This window comes from Stegodyphus dumicola, chromosome 12 (assembly GCF_044657685.1).
Source record: "Stegodyphus dumicola isolate Sdum_Otavi_A_Nest chromosome 12, ASM4465768v1".
NCBI classification, from domain to species: domain Eukaryota; kingdom Metazoa; phylum Arthropoda; class Arachnida; order Araneae; family Eresidae; genus Stegodyphus; species Stegodyphus dumicola.
The window spans coordinates 42,024,416-42,046,197 of NC_140779.1; the positions used below are offsets into that span (position 1 = coordinate 42,024,416).

The window sequence follows — 21,782 nt, forward strand, 5'->3', positions numbered from 1 at the left end:
AACTCTATTGATTTTTTTAATATATTTCTTTTTTGTTAGTTTATTTAATGCTTGAATTGAATATCTTTATTGTAGTTAGTTTAGTTAAGTTTAAAACGTATTTTAACCATTTTAATCCATTTTATTAGTACAGTCAAAAGTCGTTAATTCGGACGCCCATAATCCGGAATGATCTATAATCCGGACCTCAAAGCTACAAACTTTCTGCACATGCGTCATATTGACGCATGCGCATAGGCGTTTACGCATGCACGTAAGACCTTTACGGCTGCGAATATGTGTGTGCACATGTGCATAATGCATTTACGCATGCACGTTTAATGTCTAACGGACAGTATAAGCTAAGCTAAAATTATCTCATTCAGCTAATGTTGCAGATATCCTTTGATTATCTAATCATTCCGAAATCTGTTTATCAGTTTCATGCTGCTCTGCTGGGGGAGGGAAACGACGCAACGCGCAATGAATTGGAAGTTGATCTGTCAGCACTATCCTTATCTTCAGGGCAGATGTTTTTATTTTATTTGGCTTATAATTCCTTACTAAATGTAGTATTTCATCTCGATGTACTCGTCTTTGATATGATAAGTATGATTCATTCTTTTTTAAATCTTCTTTGATATCATTCATTCTTTTTTAAATCCAGTTCCTATAATTTGCTTCCGATAGTGAAGAAAGTGATGCAGAGGTTATTGAAAACGAAAAAATTTCGATTGACAAATTAGTCGGTATTCTCGACTCAGCAATTATAGGACTTGAACAGCGGAACTTTGTAACTAAACAAGAAATTATGTCTGTTTAATAGAATTAAAGAGAAAGTATAATCACATGAAATGAAGCAACTTAAACAACTTACATTGAAAGAAATGTTTAATAAAGTAAACAAATAAATATTAAGCTTTTTCTTTTTATAAATTTTGATACCCTTTAGATCATAATTGTTCTTTATTTCATAAATTACGGTTTCATATTTTTAATTTTAGAATTTCTGCATGCCATCTCACCATATTTAAACTGATGATCTATAATCCGGAAAAATCGATAATCCGGAATCGCTGAAGTCCCGACGAGTCCGGATTAACGACTTTTTACTGTAGTAACAATTAATTTATACATGTATAATTTTTTTTTTTTTTTTTTTTTTTTTGTAATTTAACTTTTGATTGATTAAAATATTTGTACATTGTGAGAAGTAATTTTTATATGTGTTTGTATAATTTAGTTAGTTTAACTCTTGTCAGAGTTCAGATGGAAAGTGTGTTGAGAAATATTTGTTGATATGCCAGAAGTTGATGTTACAAGTCTGTCCATTCAATTCTTTATCTCATGCTTGCCTGGGCATGTGGCAGTGTAAAAAAACTGATGAGTAATTGATTCTTTTTTATTAGAATTTGAACTGCAGTGTGTAGTAGATTAGAGTGTTAGAATTATTTGAAAGAACTATTGAGTTCCTGCTTTTCAAGCTTTGTAATTGGATTTATGCTTTTAGCCTACCCTATGTATGTATGCGTATATAATTATTTATGTTTTAATTAAAAGAGGAAAACTGCTCCATGGACCTTCATTCATTTGATTTTAAAATAACAGAGTCTGACTTTCTTTGATTGCATTAACTAATAACAAACTCCTTATAGACATTAAGTGAATTTTCATAATGTCAGGAAGTGAACACACAGAACCTTAAAAAGGTTTTAACAACTGTTTTATTAAAATCAGAAATTTAACTGAAGAGCATGTCTCATTATTGACAAACTCAGCCAGCATTTGCGGCGAGATAACTTAAAGTAGCAGTCGATGTAAAATTTAAAAAAGCTTGTGGTCAAAGACTACACAGTTTAATGTAATGCAAGGTTGGCTCACAAATCTAACTGGCATAACTAATCAAATATTCAGTAATCATAATGCAAAGCTAAATAATTCAGGCTTATCAGAGATGGGGGAACTTAACGTGCACGCACACCGAAAGAAACATGCTCTGTCTCACGATCTAAACAAACTCAGCTTAAATGCTCAAACTAATTTGCATTTTGCTGAGAAAACGAAAAAGAAGTAACAATGAAGATATAAATCATAAAGTAACTGTTTATGCAAAATAATAATAACTTCGCAAGTAGTTTCACTTTTGATTGATTTTGTAAGAACTACCTATGTGATATTTTCAATGATTCTTCAAAATATTAGTAAGAGATTGAAAGCCATATTTTTCATATTAAAATAAAAAATATTGTTATTTAAATTTATACATAACTAGTTGCATTCTTAAGAAAAATGATTGTTGTTGTTACTAATCTCCATGCCTAGAAATACAAGACGAGTTCCACGAGTCCATTCACCTTTAAAAAATCAAAAACAAGCTTAGGAGACCCGTAAAGGTCCACAAGAGACAACTCCAGGCACTCAAGGATATGTGCCGGTGATGTGGGTGCATTGTGACACTTAGAACAAATTGGGTGCATCTTGATACCACTCTCAAAAGTAAGTCCCCTCAGGTGCTCAATGAAGAATCGGGAAAGTGTTGTCTGAACACATCTTTTGCAATCCATAGCAAGGAATCTTCCAGGACAATCAGTTTGATACCAGGGATGACTCCGGGGAATGAGCCAAATTTGCCTGTTAGCATGTCTTCTAATGGAATGTAGTTCAAGATATGTCAGTGAATTGATAATTGGTAAAGGTTCTTCAGAAGCCTCCTTCACCAGAATGTCTGCCATTTCATTCCCCCATATATCAACATGGGAAGGAATCCACTGAAGATGCACTTCACAGAGTGACGAGACCTGCCTAAGTTTGCCAAGAATTGCGGCTCCAGCCCTATCACCAACTCTTTGCCAGTTTGAAAGATATTTGATAGTGCTACGACTGTCAGACAAAATCCATACTGCCTTAAGATCTGTAAAGTACAAAACAGCATTTAGTCCCTCTTCGATGGCTATAAGTTCACTCTTAAAATCCGAACTGAAGTCAGAATTTCTTTTCTTTATTTTAACAATATTTCCATTTGTGCATTTAATGACAACACCACTACCGAAACGAGAGTCCTCGCTTTCACTCCCATCAGTATAGATGAGGGTAGCTTCAGCGGGAATTGCATGTATAGTTTCCAAGGCAGATTGTCATAACAGGGCCGGAATATAATTTTTCTTAGAAACTCGAGACGAAAGTTCCGCATGGAACCTGACTCCTGGGAGTCCCTCAGATGGATCTAAACATTGTTTCAAGGAATGCTGCTCAACATTACAGTCAATTATACCAGCATACTCAATTTGTCTAAGTGGACTATTTTTCTTAAGTGTTTGGTTATTACTCCAGTGCTGCAGAAATTCTGATGTTCTATTCTGGGAGCCGTAACTGAGAAGTTTATTATAATATTTTATGAGGCCTGCATTTCTTCTTAGACTGAGGGGTTGAAGGTCTGTTTCATACAATGCAATTTTTTATTCGGGCAACTGTTGTGCAAGCCAGATATAATGCGAGAAGCACTGAGTTGGACTCTTTCCAATTTCTGGAGGTTGGTGGAAGAGACACAACAGTAAATGGGGAAACCGTATTCCAAAATAGGTCAATATGATAGCTGAGTAAGTAGTTCTCAAAGTGCAAACATCGGCTCCCCAATCACGTCCCGAGATATACTTCAGAATGTTCTGCCTTTAAAAACCAGCGCATCCACATGTTTGTTACTAGTGATCTCTGGATTGAGAACGAAGCCCAAATATTTGGGATGTTTGTCATATGTAAGAGACAAATTATTCATAAAAACCTTTGGATGATAATTATAAATCTTCTTATTGGTGGTAAAAAAACTAGCAATAGATTTATTTGGATTAAAACTCAATTTGTGGTCTTTCAAAAATTTCCACACTTCTTCAAGGATAAAATTTATATTGGTCTCAATTGAACTCACACCTGGGCCAGAGCTCCAAAGGGCAATATCATTCACAGATAGACTAACCTCACATTTCCTTGATATAATCTTCTCAATTCCAGCCAAATACAGGCAGAAAAGAATTGGGCTCAACACAGAACCCTGGGGGACGCCTTGGCTTAATTTAAAGGCGTTTGACATAGTGGAATTAAGCTTTACTTTTATCAGTCTATTTCTTAAGAAATCTGCAATCCAGATCAAGGCTTTACCCCTGATGCCAAAATCTTCTTAGAGTTTACCTATTATTTTATGTTTCCAGACACGGTCAAACGCCTTTGACAAGTCTAGAAAAGCAGCCACAGTATGATTGGTAAGTCACTTGTTTTGGGCATCTCTGGCTGAGATAGACCAGTTGATCAGTGGTGCTGTGACCTCTTCTGAAACCATATTGTTCTTTTGGTAGGAGGTCGTGGGTGTCCAGGTGAAAGAGTAACCGCTCCATGATCATTTTTTCCATGACTTTACATGCAATGCTGGTTAGGGCAATGGGTCTAAAGCTCCCAGGAGATCCATCGGTTTGGCCAGGTTTCTCAGGTATAATTGTGGCTCTTTTCCACTCTTTAGGAAGGCATCCAAGACTCCAAGATTGATTTACTATATTCAGAAATTTCTTTTTTGCATGAGTGCCAAGATGCCCAATCATCTGGCCATGGATACCATCAGGTCCAGGAGTTTTGTTCAAGGCAAGATCCTCAAGTGCCATCTCCAATTCATGCATGGAGAAGGATTTAAAGAAAAGGGGATTGCCCGAGACAGCACTACAACATCCATGTGCAAGATCTCGAGACCTTTTTCTCACTTTTTTATCAACTTCTGTAAAAGTCATCTCACTTATCTCCTGGTAATGTGCCCCGATGAGATCAGCCGCAGCTTTTTCGTCTATAGGGATGTTGCCATCCATATCTAAGGTAGCATTACATCTCTTTATCTGAGGTTGTTCACTGCTAATATTCTTGATCAATTTCCACAATTTCTTGTCAGATGATCTAGCATCAAGTCCCTCACATATATCCATCCATTTTTTCCTCTTAAGTAGCATTGACTTTGTTCTGCATTGACTTTGTTCATCTCTGTCCTGTTTTGCTCTGTATTATTGTTTTTCAATTCGAGTCGCAGGTTCTCTTCTGCAGCAAAGGCTGCAAAATCAGCGAATCATGAGTAAAGTAAGGATTAAAAAGCTTTACCCTTTCTCTAGGTATAGTTCTTTTAGCTGCCCCAAAGAGCATATTCTTAAAAGTAATCCAGTTAGTATCATGGTCTCTTGAGTGAATGCTAGGTTCAGCCAGGGTGTCAACAAGACTGCCAAATGCCTTCCAGTCTGCCTTAGCAAAATTCCAATATTTTTTACGATTAAGGAAAGTACACTGTTTCTTCTTTATTTCAATTAATATTGGAGAATGGTCACTCCCAATATTCCTCATAACTGTCCAGGTGCAATTTGGAAAGATAGTGGGACTTACTATAGACAGGTCAAGGGCTTCAGATGTGTTATAGCTATATGAAGAGTGCATTTGAGTACCATCATTAAGGATCATGAAACCTGAGTCATCAACAGAATGAAGAAGATTAAGTCCTCTCTGGTTCTGGGAAGAGGAATCCCACACTGGGTGCTTAGCATTTAAATCACCCAGAAGTAGAGTATTTCCAGATAAAAGATTATCAAGGACTCCAGACAGATTACCAATGTTGGGAGGGTGATATAAATTAAAGATGTTTAGTGGTTCACCTCTCCACAAAACAGTGACGCCTTGCAACTCTAAATCTGAACCAGTGGGTACATTATAACTTTTGGAAATATAGTTAATGTCTCTGATAAGGAAAACAAGGCCACCACCTCCTTTCGCGTGTCTATCTAAACGGATGATGTTCTATCCCTTAACTTTTAGTTCAGAATTCTCTTTCAGTTTAGTTTCCTGCAGAGCGATAATTTGAGCTCCCTGGTCTTCAGCCAACTTCAGTATTTGGTCAAGTTTAAATTTCGCTGCCAATGTTGAAATACCATTAACATTATATTGGATAATTTTAAAAGTTCGTAATCTAGGAGACTGTAGCTTATTTTTCGGACAAGGTTCTTTTCCTAAACCATGAACGTGCCCCTTTTGAACCTGCATGACGGGCTATGCAGTATGGATCACATTAGAAAGCTTCATGACTCGTGGGTGGAGAAAAAGGGCAGCCTCTGTAAGTCATGAGACCCGAGCACCAATGGTAGAGGACTGACTTAGCTCAGATGCCTGTAGGCTTTAGCTGGGTATAGTGGAATAGCCTTCACGCCTAGGGTGGCCTTACCAGGAGTATACACTCGTGACGTACTTCCCTATTCCACCCAGTGCCACCCCCTCGCCATATTGAGGCAGCCTACAGGTCTTGAGGGGGAGAAAAATGATAATAGGGTTATATTTAATGTTGTTATTGTATCTTTGAACACAATTAATGAGTATGCATATATTTTACTGTTAAAAGTGAATTAAATACATTGTTTTCTGTATTTTTCTGTTAATATGAAAGTAACATAATGCAAAATTTGCAGCTAATCTAAAGAAACTGTCTGTTTTGAGAGTAGATGAAAATCGTCTGATTTCAGTGCCTGAAAATATTGGAAAGTAAGTTTTTATTATTATTAGTTTAACAGTGTTATGCAATTTAGTGGTTTGTTTATACATAATTGTTTTTTTATAAGTAATACATGTGTCTGTATGTATTATTTATTTATATATATGTATACACACACATTAACTATGTGGTAATAATAAAACATTTAAATAAGCATCTGCCACTAAACAGCACTAATATATATTTTTTGAAGAATGCCTTTTTAAAATTATGTATATTTTTAGCTATGTGGAAGCTCAGAATTCTAAAACTGTAATATTCAGTTGTGTTTTCAGTTTTGTGTGCTACAAAATAAGGTTTCTTAGCTAATAAGCTTCAAACTCTTGAGTACAGTTTTTATTTATTTTTGAAAATGTTTTATTTAGCAAAAACTTTTTAGCTTGGTTTAATTGCATCGACAGATGAATTGTATTTAATTACTTTCCAAATTCAAAGCTTACCTTAACAATTATAGCAAGTTATGCAGTATAATTTTTGAGGCTGAAATTTATGATGAGGATTACCAGAAATTTATTGAATGCAGCTATCACAGAGTGAGAAAGGGAGGAGAAAATTAAATTAGAAGAAGGAAAACATAGGTTTGAATCAAGAAAGCTAGAATTAACAAATGAGTTGCAGCAAAATGACAGTTCTGAAGCTCTTAGAAATAACAAAAGTAAGGATTTGCTATGGAAGATTGATAAAATGAACATGCTGAAAGAAGACTCAGTCACACTTTTTTAAGGCTATTCCTGTTAGATACTGGGAAATTATTGCTCACAGAAGCCTGATTTGTTCGAAATAGTTATAATTACATTAAAAGAGTATTTCGTAAGGTTTTCAAACTTAGAGCATTCCAGAGCAGTTCAGTTAAAAATGTATTTCACATAAGAAAGAAATTTCTGCATCTTGGCATAATTTTGATTTTAAGTTAAACAATTTCTTTGAGGAATGGATGCAAGATTTAGAAGAAAAAAAAAAGAAGAAGAAGGAAAAAACCTATGGTCATGTAAAAAAATATAGTTGCTTATCAGTTAAAATGGAAATAATCAAATGAGATTCTTGAACATTTTCTAGACTTTGTACCTGAAATTAAAATATTAAAATGGTAGATGAATTTGATTCATATGAAGTAGCATGTTACAATTTTAGAAAAGATTCAAATAAAAGTGAAAAAATTTTAGATAATTGAGTTTTTCACTGCTGAGTTTGAACTAGGAAAAAGGTTTAATCAAGCTATTCTTCTCAACCAATAAAGAATCCAATTTAATAAGGTGTTATAAATGTAAATGATTTGGCCATGAAGCAGGTGAATGCTTTCAGAAAGAAGTAAATAGAACTTTTAGTCATAGCTCCCCAAAGTACCTGCAAAAAATTCTTATGAATATTGAAATAGTGAGGAGATGAACAAATGCCTTATAAGATACAGGAAATTATGCCATTATGAATAAGCTGTAAATTTCATACTGACATTAGGTCTCCTTTGCAAAATTATAATAATGTGTTCTTAGTGCATATTAACAAGCTGTAACAAACTTCTACAGTTATTTTTCAAAAAGTAAAGTTGCTCACAATGCAAGCATCAAATAGTAAATTTATTGGAACTTTTACCTACTGCCTGATCCCTCCATATATCTGCTCCATGTTTAAAAGATTTGCTTATAAACTTGCGATTAGGCCAGCCCCATCTATATGGAAATTGTTAATATCAGATAAATCAAATGTTGCTATAATAGATACTTCAGGGGTATGAATTATCCTGATTCACGACAAAGATACAAGCACAGAAACTCAATATATCAACTCATCCAGGAAACTATTGATAAAGATTGCAGAACTTAAAAAAGCTATTTCCAAGCTCTCTACCAACCAATTCATCAACGAAAATAGTCATCTCTAGTCAAATAGTTCACTAAGCTTTCACGTGCAGTAAGTGAATAGGACAAAGCCAAACTCCAGCATAAAAAACAGCCTTAAAATTAAAGAAGCGCTTGACATTACTACCAAGCCACATTGCAACAGTAACCTTCCCTTCTATCTTTCATACATCTAGATGTCAATTCTGAGTACTGCAACTCTGCAAATAAGAGATTTTGAACATGATAAAACCATCCATTCCAGCTCCTGAGGTTCGAATCCCATGAACGGGCTGGCTGCATGGGCATTTTCATGGTTTTCCCCATGTGTAACATGTATACAAGCCAGTTTCCCTTAGAAAGTCCTCCACGAAGGCATCCCTCCCCTTAGTCAGATAGGCCTAGTGTGCTTTGCCATAATTAAATAAATCAAACCAAACCAAACCATTCCAGCTCCAACTGATGAAGCAGATGGTTTATCTAAAAAGTTCTTGTACTTCTGTTTATGTTTAAGCATGATTCCAATGTGTCAATATTAGCATTTTAACTCATTTTTAACTTCATTATAGATGCTGTCATATAAAAAAACTGATGCTAAGAAGTAGAAGGTATTATTTGCATTTTTTAAATTTAGTAGTGAAGCAAAAGCAAAGGAAAATTACAAGGTCTTGTAGTAGAAAGAAACAAAAAAAGTAGTAGTTGAAAGCTGTAGAGAATAAAAGTGCAAGGTCAGCTTCTTCACTAAATATTGCTGGTTGAGAGAAGCAAACACAGGTCAGAACAGGAATGTCAATAAAAAAATAATAAATCTACGTAAGTTATTTGTGTCTGGCATTCCTGTCAATATGATAATTTTTCAAATCACCAAATTGTTTCTAAAGACATTTTAAATATGAGTGCCAGCCTGTAGATTGAAATACTGCCATTAGTTGCATACAGGAGGAAAATGCTATTGACTATATGAAACCATAGTCTGCAAGTTTGTAATAAATATATTCTCCTTTTATTAATTAGGAGGGGATACTTTTTCATTTTTCTCTCTTCTTTTCAATGGTATAAGCAAAGAAGTTGAGAGAGACTTTCTATGTTTCTGTCACATGAAGCATAATCATGAGTTAGAGAGTTATGATAGTAACATTGCTGTTGATGTATTTGATTTAGACTTGGATGATGATACAGGTGCAATTAGGAGCAGGCGGGACACCAGCAATTCACCATTGATCATACATGTATAGTCCCACTGCACTAAATGCATAGTTCCACTCCGATTTTCAGGGAGAACAGGGCAGGGGCAGTCCAATGATTATCCACCTTTCTTTTTCTACCACCAACCTCTTGGAGAATTTTTGCTTTGCTATGTATTTTAAGAGCTCCTTGCCACACAGATACTATATGCTAACAAACATCCATGCCTTTCCCAGGATTCTAACCCATCAGCAAGGTAGTCAACATCACTATCCATTATGCCATCTGGTTGGTGCTTAGATGATGCTAATGATGTTAACAAAAAACAATATGTGGGGAAGTGGGCTCTTTCAAGATGAAAAATTTTCAGGGCTATCCACCATACTGGCTGGATGGCTCTTAGATGATGAGGAGGATGTTAAGAAAAAGACAATAAGGGAGAGTGGAATTTTTCAAAATGAAAAAGAAGTAATCGGGACGGCCGAATGTGGGAATCATAAAACATTTGACTAACCATCTGCAAGCAAATGGCAATGTGGTATATTTTTAAATAATGCCTTTGTCTTTTTTAAATTGGCAATGACAAGAATTCATAATTCTAAAGATGTAATGTGCAGTTGTATTTGCATTTTTGTGTGTTGCTAAAAAGTAAAGATTTTGTGCTGATTTAAATGCATATTTATTGCGTGAAAGTGTTTATTCAATGTATTAGTTCAAGTAGACTTCAAATCTGCATGTATTTGCACATGTAATAGATGAAAAAGATAATAATAAACTAATTAATATGCTAGTGCCAATCAGAAATGTGTAACAAAAATATAATAAAATTATTAGAAACAAAATATGTAAAAAATCACATAGCTTTCAGAAGTAACAGAACTGTAATAGGAAAAACTTTCATGTATGGATTATTATTTTTACATGATTTTTTTGATGATTTATTAGGTGAACTCTTATAAATTCAATTTTGTAATCTTAAGTTAGTTTTTAAATAATCGTTTACAGTCTTTTCACATAATGTTCCATTAAGTTTTATTTTTGTAGACTTTATTTTTGGTTTGGCTTTTATATTTATGTAATTTTTGACAGTTTGTGTTTTTAAATTGTCTGATTGACTCTTATGTATTAGTTAAAGTGTTTATTATTATCACATTCAAATATTTATTTACTGCAGCTTTTAGCCTACTTAAAAATGCTGTTGGTTTTATTTTTGGTTCTTTTCTGTTAAGGGGATGCCGCTTAGTTCCGAACATAAACATTGGCAGAATATCTAACTTGATAGCAGCTGTAAAGATATGCACACCTTTATGAAAAGAATGGCTGCAGAATGCCAAATCCAGAATAAATGTAAAAAACAAAGTCAAACACAAAAACATAAGTTTACCAGAATATTTCAGATAAAGCTACAGATTTCATTTAATATTGTCAGAAACATTTGTATCTTCTCATGCAGTCATTGCTGTTTGAATCTCATTACATTAGACCCTTAAATGGTGGTGGGCAGCGCCAGGTTAACATTTATTTCAGCATTTTGTACTGCCCTACAGCCTTACAAGTGTCTGATTCTTTCCTCAAGAAAGATCACTTGAATATAAAAGCGACTGAAAATGTTGGAGAAAAAATTTCTGCTTTGATGTTTGTCCTTCCTGCTTATTTGCAGTGATGTTGTTGCATGAGTATTTGGATGCAATATGAATATTGAGTATTTGGATGCAATATGAATATGTTGTCACATTGGCACTCTGGCACACTTTTGCAACTGGTGCCCTGTTAACAGAAAAAGCCTTATTTTTAAATAATTACTTATATGCTTATATTACATATATGTATGAGTGTATGTATGCTTATGTGCATATGCATGCATATTTACATTAATATTTTTTTTCATTACAGCATAGCTAATCTGGAAGAATTAGTATTGAGTTCAAATAATCTAAAAACTTTACCTGCTAGTCTTGGATTATTAAGAAACTTAAGGACATTGATTGCTGATGATAATCTTTTGGAAGAACTTCCTTATGAAGTATATATTGTTTATTTATATGTGAACTGAATGTAATTATACTTGTCTCTGTAGTAAACTGTATTTATTGACAAGCTCAGTGTTTATATGTCATCAGATTTGTATTTTTCTTAGAAATGTAAACATTTAATGTTATTTAAAGCTTATCCTACATTTTAAAACATAAAATTGTACTTCATGTTAAATAGGCTGTTAGACACGGTTTGGAAATTAGTCAAATTCTCATAGTTTCATTCCAGATACAGTAAAAGCCCAAAATTCATTAATGCCTGAAATTTGCACAGTCTCTCAAATGTTAACGGTGAAATGTGGATGGCTTTGATAATTTATGGCAAGATATGCACATTTTTAGCAAATATGTTTTTATAATTATCAAAAAAGGAATTTTTTTCCAGAAGTCACTAAGTTATAAAAATTGAAATTATTTCTGGGAATTTTGTTCTGTTATTAATGGAACAGTTGCCAGAATGTGCACAGTCATACCAAAGATAACAACCTTATATTGTGAACGATGCCAAACATTCTCACTTAACATATTTCAATACAGACATGTTTTTTCTGCCAGATTTTGATAAAGGAGCTGAGACATATCTTAGAATTTGGCAGTTGCCAAAATTTTATCTGCCGTTAAATTCAAGTGTTTTTCCCTATTCCTTTGCATATTGCATAGGAAGCTTTAGTATGCCTCTTCAGGAAAAGGGCAAGCAAATTTTTGTGTTTGACAGATGAAGAACTGTGATGTAAATTGCAGATAACTTAAACTGATTAGTGAATGCAAATGAATCTTCCAAGAATAAATGTTCATGTAGGATCAAAGCAAGCTGAATTGATAGATCGATCACTGAGAGTGGTTTCTGTAGTTTTGTCACACGATTTATTTGAGGACATGCATGTCATGCATAATGGATCATCATCAAGAATTTTGATGCAAAAATTGGGGGGGGGGGTTGCAACAAATTTTGTCTGCGTGATGTCAGTAATGTCAGCAGCACTATTTGATATCTGAAGTAGAGAGGAATTTTTCCAAGACATCCGTTATCATTGACTCTACACCACAGGCATATGCAGCTGCAGTTATATGTTGAATGCTAGATATGTACAAATAAATAGCAAATATTGTCTTTTCAGACAAATTTCTATTCTGTAATAGCAGCTTCGCTGCCAGCCTTCGTCTGGCTTTTAAATGAACCGGAAAAATGGCTGAAGGGAACACCAAACGTTAAATTTAAAAACTGTGTAGAATTTTACTCTGCAGAACAACTTCATAAAAAAAGTTATTAGGTATAACAAACGTACAATAAAATAACCAATATCCCTTAATACAAATATTAATTATCCTAATAAATAAATTAACCAACTTCCCTTTGCAAAATCTTAAGAACTCAAATGTTATAAAGGAAGTTAAGAACTTTGTTTCCTAAAAAAATCACTCAAAACTTTTCAATATCTTAAAGACAGTGAAATGAGCAATAAATAACATAAAAGAATACAAAAAAGAAAAAATTCTGAAAAGCAAAGTATAATTAATGATATTTTATCTTATATTTTCAAGAGAAAAAAATTACAATGAAATAAGCTATATCCCTTAATACAAATATTAATTATCCTAATATAAAAATTAACCAACTTTCCGTAGAAGAAAAAAAAATTATGCAAAACTTTTCAGTATCTCACAAACAGTGACATGAGCAAAACATAACATGAAAGAAACTCGAAAAACGAAAAATTCCGCGCAGAATTTTACTCTGCAGAACAACTTTATCAAAAAAAAAAAAAAAAAAAAAAATCAATAAAAAGGTATTATATATATATATAAATGACCTAAGAAGACGGTGACATAAGAAATACGATGAAAAATTGTTGCCAAACCAATATTTCTAAAAGAATGAAACTGTTCAAAATGATGCGATTTCATCAAAAATCTATCAACAACAATAAGAAAGGGAAAATTGTTGCTAAAATCACATTTTTAAAGATGTGAGATGTGAGAAATGTACTCGGAAGCTTCATTTAAAAAACTTTTTAAAAATACAAAATATTATCATTTTTCCAAAATTCTTTTTGTAAAAGCAGTCGCAAGGATGAAAGTTTAACGTGTCCAAAAATCAAAGAAAAATAAACTGTACGTTTTTAAAAATAAACTTTTTTAGAAAAAATCCCTTTCTTAAATAAATTCGTATTTAATCAATTTATTGAAACACGAAATTTATTTTAAATTCATAAAACAGCTAAGTGCCTACGTTTCATGACGATGTGAAAATGGAGTGTGTAGAGTAAAATCTCACTTTCCTATAGCATATCATGTTTCAAAATGACGCGATTTCGTCACAAAACATAAAATAATAAAAAATCTAATTCGAATTTCGAAAAAATCACTTCGAGGTGCACTGGCTCTTGTCTAGATGCACCTATGTACCAAATTTCGTAGCTGTGGGTCTATTAGCACAGACAGACTCATTCTTTTATTATATGTAGAGATCATAGTTGTATCTGAATTTGATTCTGCCATAGTGACAAACATTGTGACTGCATTATACATTACCTACTGGTTTGTCAATGGAGTTATGCTTTTGGGATGTCACTGAGTTTTACTCTCACACATTTAATATGCATTGCTGACACACTTAGCAGCCACGGCTAAATCTCTGGGGCTTATGGTCTTTCCATATGTTTAAGACTTGCCTGCAGTCATTTTTATATAAAGATCATTGCATAATCATATGTGACATGTACCATTTAGCAATTCTTTATAATTCGCTAGATCATACTAATGCCTTGGGGTTACCTGTTTTCTTGATATGTTGCTCCTGAAACAGGTCTAGTTGATGACTGGCAATTGAATGAGCCATCTGAGGCTATGCCAAATGAACTTCAGCACAGTGTGAGAACAGCTTGGCCTGATATACCCCAAATGCACATTTAAAGAATCTTCTTTCATTGGGAGACATGTAATAGCATATGATGCCAGCCTTGGCATTAGCTACACATGTCTGATAGCTGATTGATAGCTGATTTCTTCATGTTCTAAAAGTTGAATATGGCTGCTATTTTAATGAATTTATCCTTGTATCTCCTATTATTTTAGCCATTAAATATGGCTTTGATTTCTTATGCTTTATGCTGTTATATTTTATATGACCAACACTGTACTTTCAAGCAGCAGTTGGTCCTTAGTATATTGTTAAGATTGCCATTGCTGTTTCAAGCTGCATTTTATGCCAGGGTTTATGTTTAGTAATGACTGCTGCTGCATTGTATGGTAAACAATAGATTTTTAAAAATTTCTTATGACTAGAACTAAAAATAGCACTTTTTTGCCATATCAGAATGGCTAGTTCTTAATAAACTCTCATGCAATATTAATAGCAAAAAATTTGAACTACAGAACTACATGACTGATCAGTAAGGAAGGACTGTGTATAATGTTTGGACTATCTGGGGAAGGAGACTCAAAAGTAGGACAAGCTTTTGTAAATAGGTGTTTAAAAATTTTAAATAATATTTTTTATATATTTTTAATCCTTCTCATCTTTTTACATAAAACTAAAATTTATTTAAATGTATAACTATTTTGCTACCAAAAAATTGAAAGTAATTGCTTTTATTTTTGGGAGCTCCATACCGAGAAAGGAGTATTTATTTTATTTTATATATTTATTTAAGTCTAATATTTTTTTTAAATTTAATTTATTAAATTCAGAATTCTAAAATTTATATAACGTCAGCTTGCAAGCCATGTAGGATTTCAATTGTGTAAAGTAACTTCATTTTAAATTAATTTTATTTTGTGTTAAAAACATAAGTGGAAGTAAAATTTTGTTTCAAATGTATTTCGTAAGTAAATAAATAAAACAGAAAGATTTTGTTCTCAGTTCAGTTTTCATTTTTTCCAGAATGCTGAAATATTACATCATTTATGAAAATGTGACTTAATACAGCTTTTGAGTGTTTTAAAATTATGTTTCTGTTGTAAATTTTTAACATGAAATTTATATATAGTCTTTTTTTCCTGATAATTTATAGTTAGTTACATTAATTTAAAAATTAAATGCGAGTTAATCTAATGTGAAATAAAATTTTAGATACTGCTTGTTCTGAGACAAGGCATGAAATGTTTTGCAAATGAGTGATTTTCATTGTAGAACTTTATATATAGAATCCCAATTATAGAATTCTGTAGCTTTCTTATTTCCTTATAACCTTTATTGTTGCTTCATCTTAAATTTATAAAATTCAATATTAAACTTTATATGTATTTTATTTTATTGTTTGTTTAAAGCCATTTTGTTTTATTTTGAATGGATTTGTTGTAAAATGTCTTATGAATACCACCTGGAAATGTACAGGGTGGTTCAAAATTATTTACATAGATTTTAGGTCTGTTTTTACTTCTCTAATAATTTTCTGAAATCATTTTTATAGGAAAATTTCCATTAATTTATATTTGTGTTTATGCATAGACTGAGAAATTAATATTCATTAATATGTAGTCTATGAATTCTGAAGGCACATGAAAAAGAATTCTTCCCTTGTAATGTACTTCTACAGATAGGAAAATGAAATTAATGTTCATTACTGTGTTTGCTTGTATTAACTTAGTTTTAAAATTCTGAAAAGCTGTCATTGAGTTCTGCTCATACCATCTACTGTTTAACAGATCTGTGTATTTGTGTCATGCAGAAATTTGCTATTACTACAACTAACAACTTATTACTACAAGTTATAAAACTGCACTTATTTACAACAGGGAGTTAAACTTTTGACAACATTTGCAATAGGTGACCAGAAAGATTCACTTATTTGCTCTATATTTACTTAAGATTTGTTTTTATCACTGCACTGAAAAATAATGAAATTGAAGACTTTACTCTATCAGCACTGTTTGCACTTACTGGAAAAGAAAGTTGACAAATAGATTACAGCAAGTGATGAAGTTCTGGATTTATTTTAACCCCTTAACTGCCACGGGCGTATATATACGCCTTGCTCAGCCGATGCGTTAACTGCCGCAGGCGTATATATACGTCCTTCCAAACTGCTATCATTTGCTTTGCGCTGCTACACCTAAAATTATTCGCAAAGTTAACGCATCGGCTGCGCATCTGGGCACATCTGGGGGGCAGTTAACGCATCGGCTGAGCAAGGCGTATATATACGCCCGCGGCAGTTAAGGGGTTAAACTTAATAAATAGCAAAAATTGCCAAAATGTAGTATACCATTAGGCTAAATTTTTACAGTTTATGTCCAAAATAAGTAAAGAAATGTGAATAAAATAATTTTTATTATTTTAATAAAACTTAGATTCATTTCACTACTACATTTTTAACACATTATTATTATGGGCATACAGTTTTATAAATGTGTAATTTTATTGAATTAATTTATAAATTCTTAATTTATGCATTTTTAAACTGCTATGTAATCAATCTTTTTTTTTTTTTTTTTTTTTTTTTCTTAAGTTTTTTAATTCTTATGAGATTTTTAGTGTACACTTCTTACGAGTAACTTTTATGTTCATGCTTTTTAATAATTTGAATATAGGGAATTATTGTAATTTTAGATGGGAAGCTGCATGAAACTTACAATATTATCTTTGCGGGATAATAAACTGGTACAAGTACCTGATGAGCTTGGACATATCACTGCATTAAAAGTTATCAATTTAAGTGGTAATCTTTTGCAGTATTTGCCATTCAGCATTGCTAAGCTTCCTAACTTGCAAGCATTGTGGCTTTCAGAAAACCAGGTATTCTATTTTTTAGTTAATAAAAATTTTGATGCCTTTAACCTGTTATTTAAAATACCTTCTTACTGTAAATTTCTTATAAATTAGAAGTTCCAGAAAATTTGTTAGATGTAAATGAATTTACAGGAAAGCCCTCCTTAATGTAATTACTTCAACCTCAAACATAAAATATTTTGTACAATTTAACATAAAAATTTGTCTTTTGTTTTCAGAATAAACCTTTAATTCCTCTTCAATCAGATACTGACAGAGCTACTGGTCAGAAGGTGCTAACTTGTTTCATGTTACCTCAAGTACCTTTGGAAGAAGGTAATTTTATGGTTACCTACATATTTTACAGTTTACATATATTTACTACATATTTTACATTGTTTTTATATAAAATCGGTGTATAGTGTTGTGATACTACTAGTGTTATGATTTTGTGATCAAAAATCAAAATTTGGAAAACTTTTGTAGTTTATATATTTGTGGACACCTAGATCTAATTCACACAAAAATATTCATATTGGAAGTTATAAATTGAGAGAATCAGATTTTATTTGTGTGTCTAAGTTTATAACTATTAAATATTCTCTGCAATATAAACTATTGTTAAAAGAAATTCACAGTAATTTTTTTAAATAAAAGTAGGGCTTTGTTAAACATGTTAACATTTGTTAGCATTCATTATTTTATGTATATATTTTTATAGAAGTCTATGAATCAGGCAACTTTGAAGTTGATGTTCCTGATGCTGGAAAAGGCAAACACATAATCAAGTTTGCTTTTGATGCAGAAAAAGACCAACCTGTTAGTATAAATGATGCTTTATTTACATTAGTATTCTCAACACGTTGAGCGCAGCGCCGGCCCTTGGGGACCGGCAGTGAACTTTCCGTGTGGCCGACGTCGGTCCCTCGGGACTGGCAGTGAACCGACAGTATTAAAGAATAAATATAGTCTCAATGAAATGTGATCAAATTTAGTTTTAATGAAATGTATTGAAACATTCTAAATAAAAATACGGCTTAGATCGCTGCCAGCTGAATGGAAAGGACAGTAAATTCGGTGCTGTGCTCAACGTGTTAAAGTTCATCTATGGACTGCTCACCCTACACTGAGTGTTTTTTGAAACTATTATTAATTTTTTATTATTTCTATGGTGAATATAATGTTTTTGTAATTAGTTAAAAGAAGTGTATGTGAAATATAACAAACCATATTATTTTATTTGTATTTTCATTTTTTTTTAACATTTCTATTTATTTATTGTACTTCTTTTGTATTTTATAAGCCATTTCCACTCTATTCTTTATTTTTGAAAGATAGATAAATAAATGTTATTAAACTGATTAAGTTTGAATTTAAAGATTTGGATATTTTTATTATGTATTATTGTCTAGGAAACAATATACATGTACTGTTTTCGAAGCATTAGATTGGAATATTCATTTAGAGGTTTAGTGCAGTCCTTAAAAGTCCTTACATTTTTTAATGATTTTTTGTTCTTGCTTAATTTCATCAAAAATTTGTAAATGCTGCTCAATTTTTCTCATCTTGATAGTTCCATTTTTTTCCTAAGACAGTTGTTCTGAATATAAATTACATTTGATATGAGTATTAAATTCAAAGCATATGGCTCTTAGTGAAGCCATCACAAATTGACTTTATAAACAGTGAGAAATGATAGTCACTCTCGAATAAAAGTTTGTGATACCTGATTGGCTATTGCCTAATCTTATGAAACAGATATTTTCAACAAGTATACTGTCTGTTTGCATTGAAAAAAAGAGTTTATTTAATTCTGACTTTATAATCATGTTTTGACAAACTATGAAAGACATTTTTTTGGGTATTTTCATTTTTTTTTAACATTTCTATTTATTTATTGTACTTCTTTTGTATTTTATAAGCCATTTCCACTCTATTCTTTATTTTTGAAAGATAGATAAATAAATGTTATTAAACTGATTAAGTTTGAATTTAAAGATTTGGATATTTTTATTATGTATTATTGTCTAGGGAACAATATACATGTATTGTTTTCGAAGCATTAGATTGGAATATTCATTTAGAGGTTTAGTGCAGTCCTTAAAAGTCCTTACATTTTTTAATGATTTTTTGTTCTTGCTTAATTTCATCAAAAATTTGTAAATGCTGCTCAATTTTTCTCATCTTGATAGTTCCATTTTTTTCCTAAGACAGTTGTTCTGAATATAAATTACATTTGATATGAGTATTAAATTCAAAGCATATGGCTCTTAGTGAAGCCATCACAAATTGACTTTATAAACAGTGAGAAATGATAGTCACTCTCGAATAAAAGTTTGTGATACCTGATTGGCTATTGCCTAATCTTATGAAACAGATATTTTCAACAAGTATACTGTCTGTTTGCATTGAAAAAAAGAGTTTATTTAATTCTGACTTTATAATCATGTTTTGACAAACTATGAAAGACATTTTTTTGGGAAGGTCAAACTTCATAAAGGTATCTTTCCACCCAGTGTTATCAAGGAATTCAGGAAGTGTATACATAAAATTCTTCAAGCACTAAAAAAGGGGGGAAGATCAGCTAGTATTAGAACAGTATAAATCTGGCTAGAACCAAATATTTGCATGAAGAGTACAACTGTCCTTGGTCCATTGCTGCAAGGAACAATTCGGGAGCATCTAAAGCATTCCTCCGAAAAAGAAATGAACAGTCAAAGTAAGGGAAAGGTTGACAAAAAGGTTATTGCATATTTGCCATGTTATGATTTTTTTGTAATTTTTATGAAACTGTCCTAAGATTCTAAAATATGCATGAAATAAACTTTTTACAAATTTTGAAATTATTTGCAGAGGTGCTGAAAATAGTGTCAGTTTTGCAATTTGTCACCAGATTTGTACACTTGGCATACAATCACATTGTCATTTAAATTTATTCTCTATTTTTGCATCCAAAACAGAATAATGTTAAAATTAATTTCATTTATTCTAATTTTTTTATCATAAGTATATTTCCCAGTGTAATTTTTCTCAAAATAGTCAGCTATGGGTTAGTTTTCTCTGTAAAATGACAATTTTTTGAATTTTTTAAAATCATCTACTTTTTATTTTTATGAAGTTGGCAGATATTTTGATAGTTAAAAACCCAGAAAATGCTTGTGACAAATAAAAAATTTCTCATTGGTATTGCTGCAGAATAGGCATGTTTTACAAGATTCTAATGAGTCTTTCATAGTGTTTGAAAAATTTTTGTTTCTGTGGTATTTCATTATTATTAAGGCATCCATTATTTAAAGGTTGCAAAGAGCCCCTTGTTAATGGATTGGGCCAAAGCAACAGTCTTACTAGGAGCTCTTCTCATGGCTACTATCAGGAAATGTTTTTAGCTATTTGGCAGCTATTTAATTAGAGATATGAGTAAGGTTGCTGTTTTGGCCAATTTCAGCAACAAAAAAAGGCTTTTGGTGCTGTTTAGTTTGTCTTAGTTGATTATGGCAAAGCACACTAGGGCTATCTGCCTAAAGAAAGGGATGCCTTTGTGAAGGACTTGGTGAAGGAAAACTGTCTTGGATACACATTGCACATGCAGAAAACCCTGAAAACACCCATGCAGTCAGCCCATTTGTCTGGAATCGAACAGAGGTTGGAACTACCAGTGTTCAGGGATTTTACTGCTCAGCCATTGGTGAGCCATGATTCTGTTTAAAAATAATGTGAGCTGTAGTAATAAGAAAGTATCTTTTCTACTTTTCACTACTCAAAGGCATGAAAAATTGCAAAAAATAATTCTTGTCATATGAGCAGGTCTTTGTTGAAATGAATTCCTCTGTTAATAAAGATATTTGAAATTAGAAATTTGAAATATTCATATTATATATTTGAAAATGCATTATATCATTCTATAATGTTTTTCTGAATTTATTCTCAGTGATTACTGAAGAAATACCATTGGCAACTTTCTGCATGTTCAAAATATATGCAGTTTTTTAGAAGAGCAAAACTTTTTAATTGAATCTAAAAATTAGAGGTGAAAAGAAATATTATTGAAAGGAAATTGATTACAGATTTAAAGCAAAAGAAAATTCTTCTTCAAAGAGATATTACTTAGGATATTTACAGATACTTTAGCACTGATGCAGAGACTGCTAATAAAACATATTTGTTAATTAAAGCAAATGTACTTCGAAACATAATCAGAAAGAGGGAAATAGATGTGTATATAAGCTGAAATATCCAAAAAAAGAATTTAGATTAAAAAGATAGAAATATTGTGTATTATTATGAAGTTTTTGTATCTTTTATGTATAATTCCCTCTAATGTGTTGTCTGAAGCCAATGTAATAAATTATCTATGCTATTATCTGTTACTTTAAATTGCAAAATTTCCTTAATTTGTGATTTTAATAGTGCTTTTTAAAAAATATTTTGAAAAAAATAAATATAAAAATAATAAGAAAAATTTTGTAATAGTAAGCTTGAAAATT

The 21,782-nt window shown here is 32.0% G+C and overlaps 1 protein-coding gene across 2 annotated transcripts in view; it reads left to right on the forward strand.

Moving 5' to 3' along the window:
• LOC118184787 (uncharacterized) overlaps positions 1-21,782 on the forward strand; it is a 197,908-nt gene that overhangs the window by 103,616 nt on the left and 72,510 nt on the right. For both annotated transcript variants that reach the window (XM_035354515.2, XM_085827652.1), the window contains exons 9-13: positions 6,453-6,525; positions 11,449-11,578; positions 17,140-17,325; positions 17,538-17,634; positions 18,020-18,117. In XM_035354515.2, the coding sequence (XP_035210406.2) occupies positions 6,453-6,525; positions 11,449-11,578; positions 17,140-17,325; positions 17,538-17,634; positions 18,020-18,117 (584 nt within the window). The remainder of the gene's footprint in view (positions 1-6,452; positions 6,526-11,448; positions 11,579-17,139; positions 17,326-17,537; positions 17,635-18,019; positions 18,118-21,782) is intronic.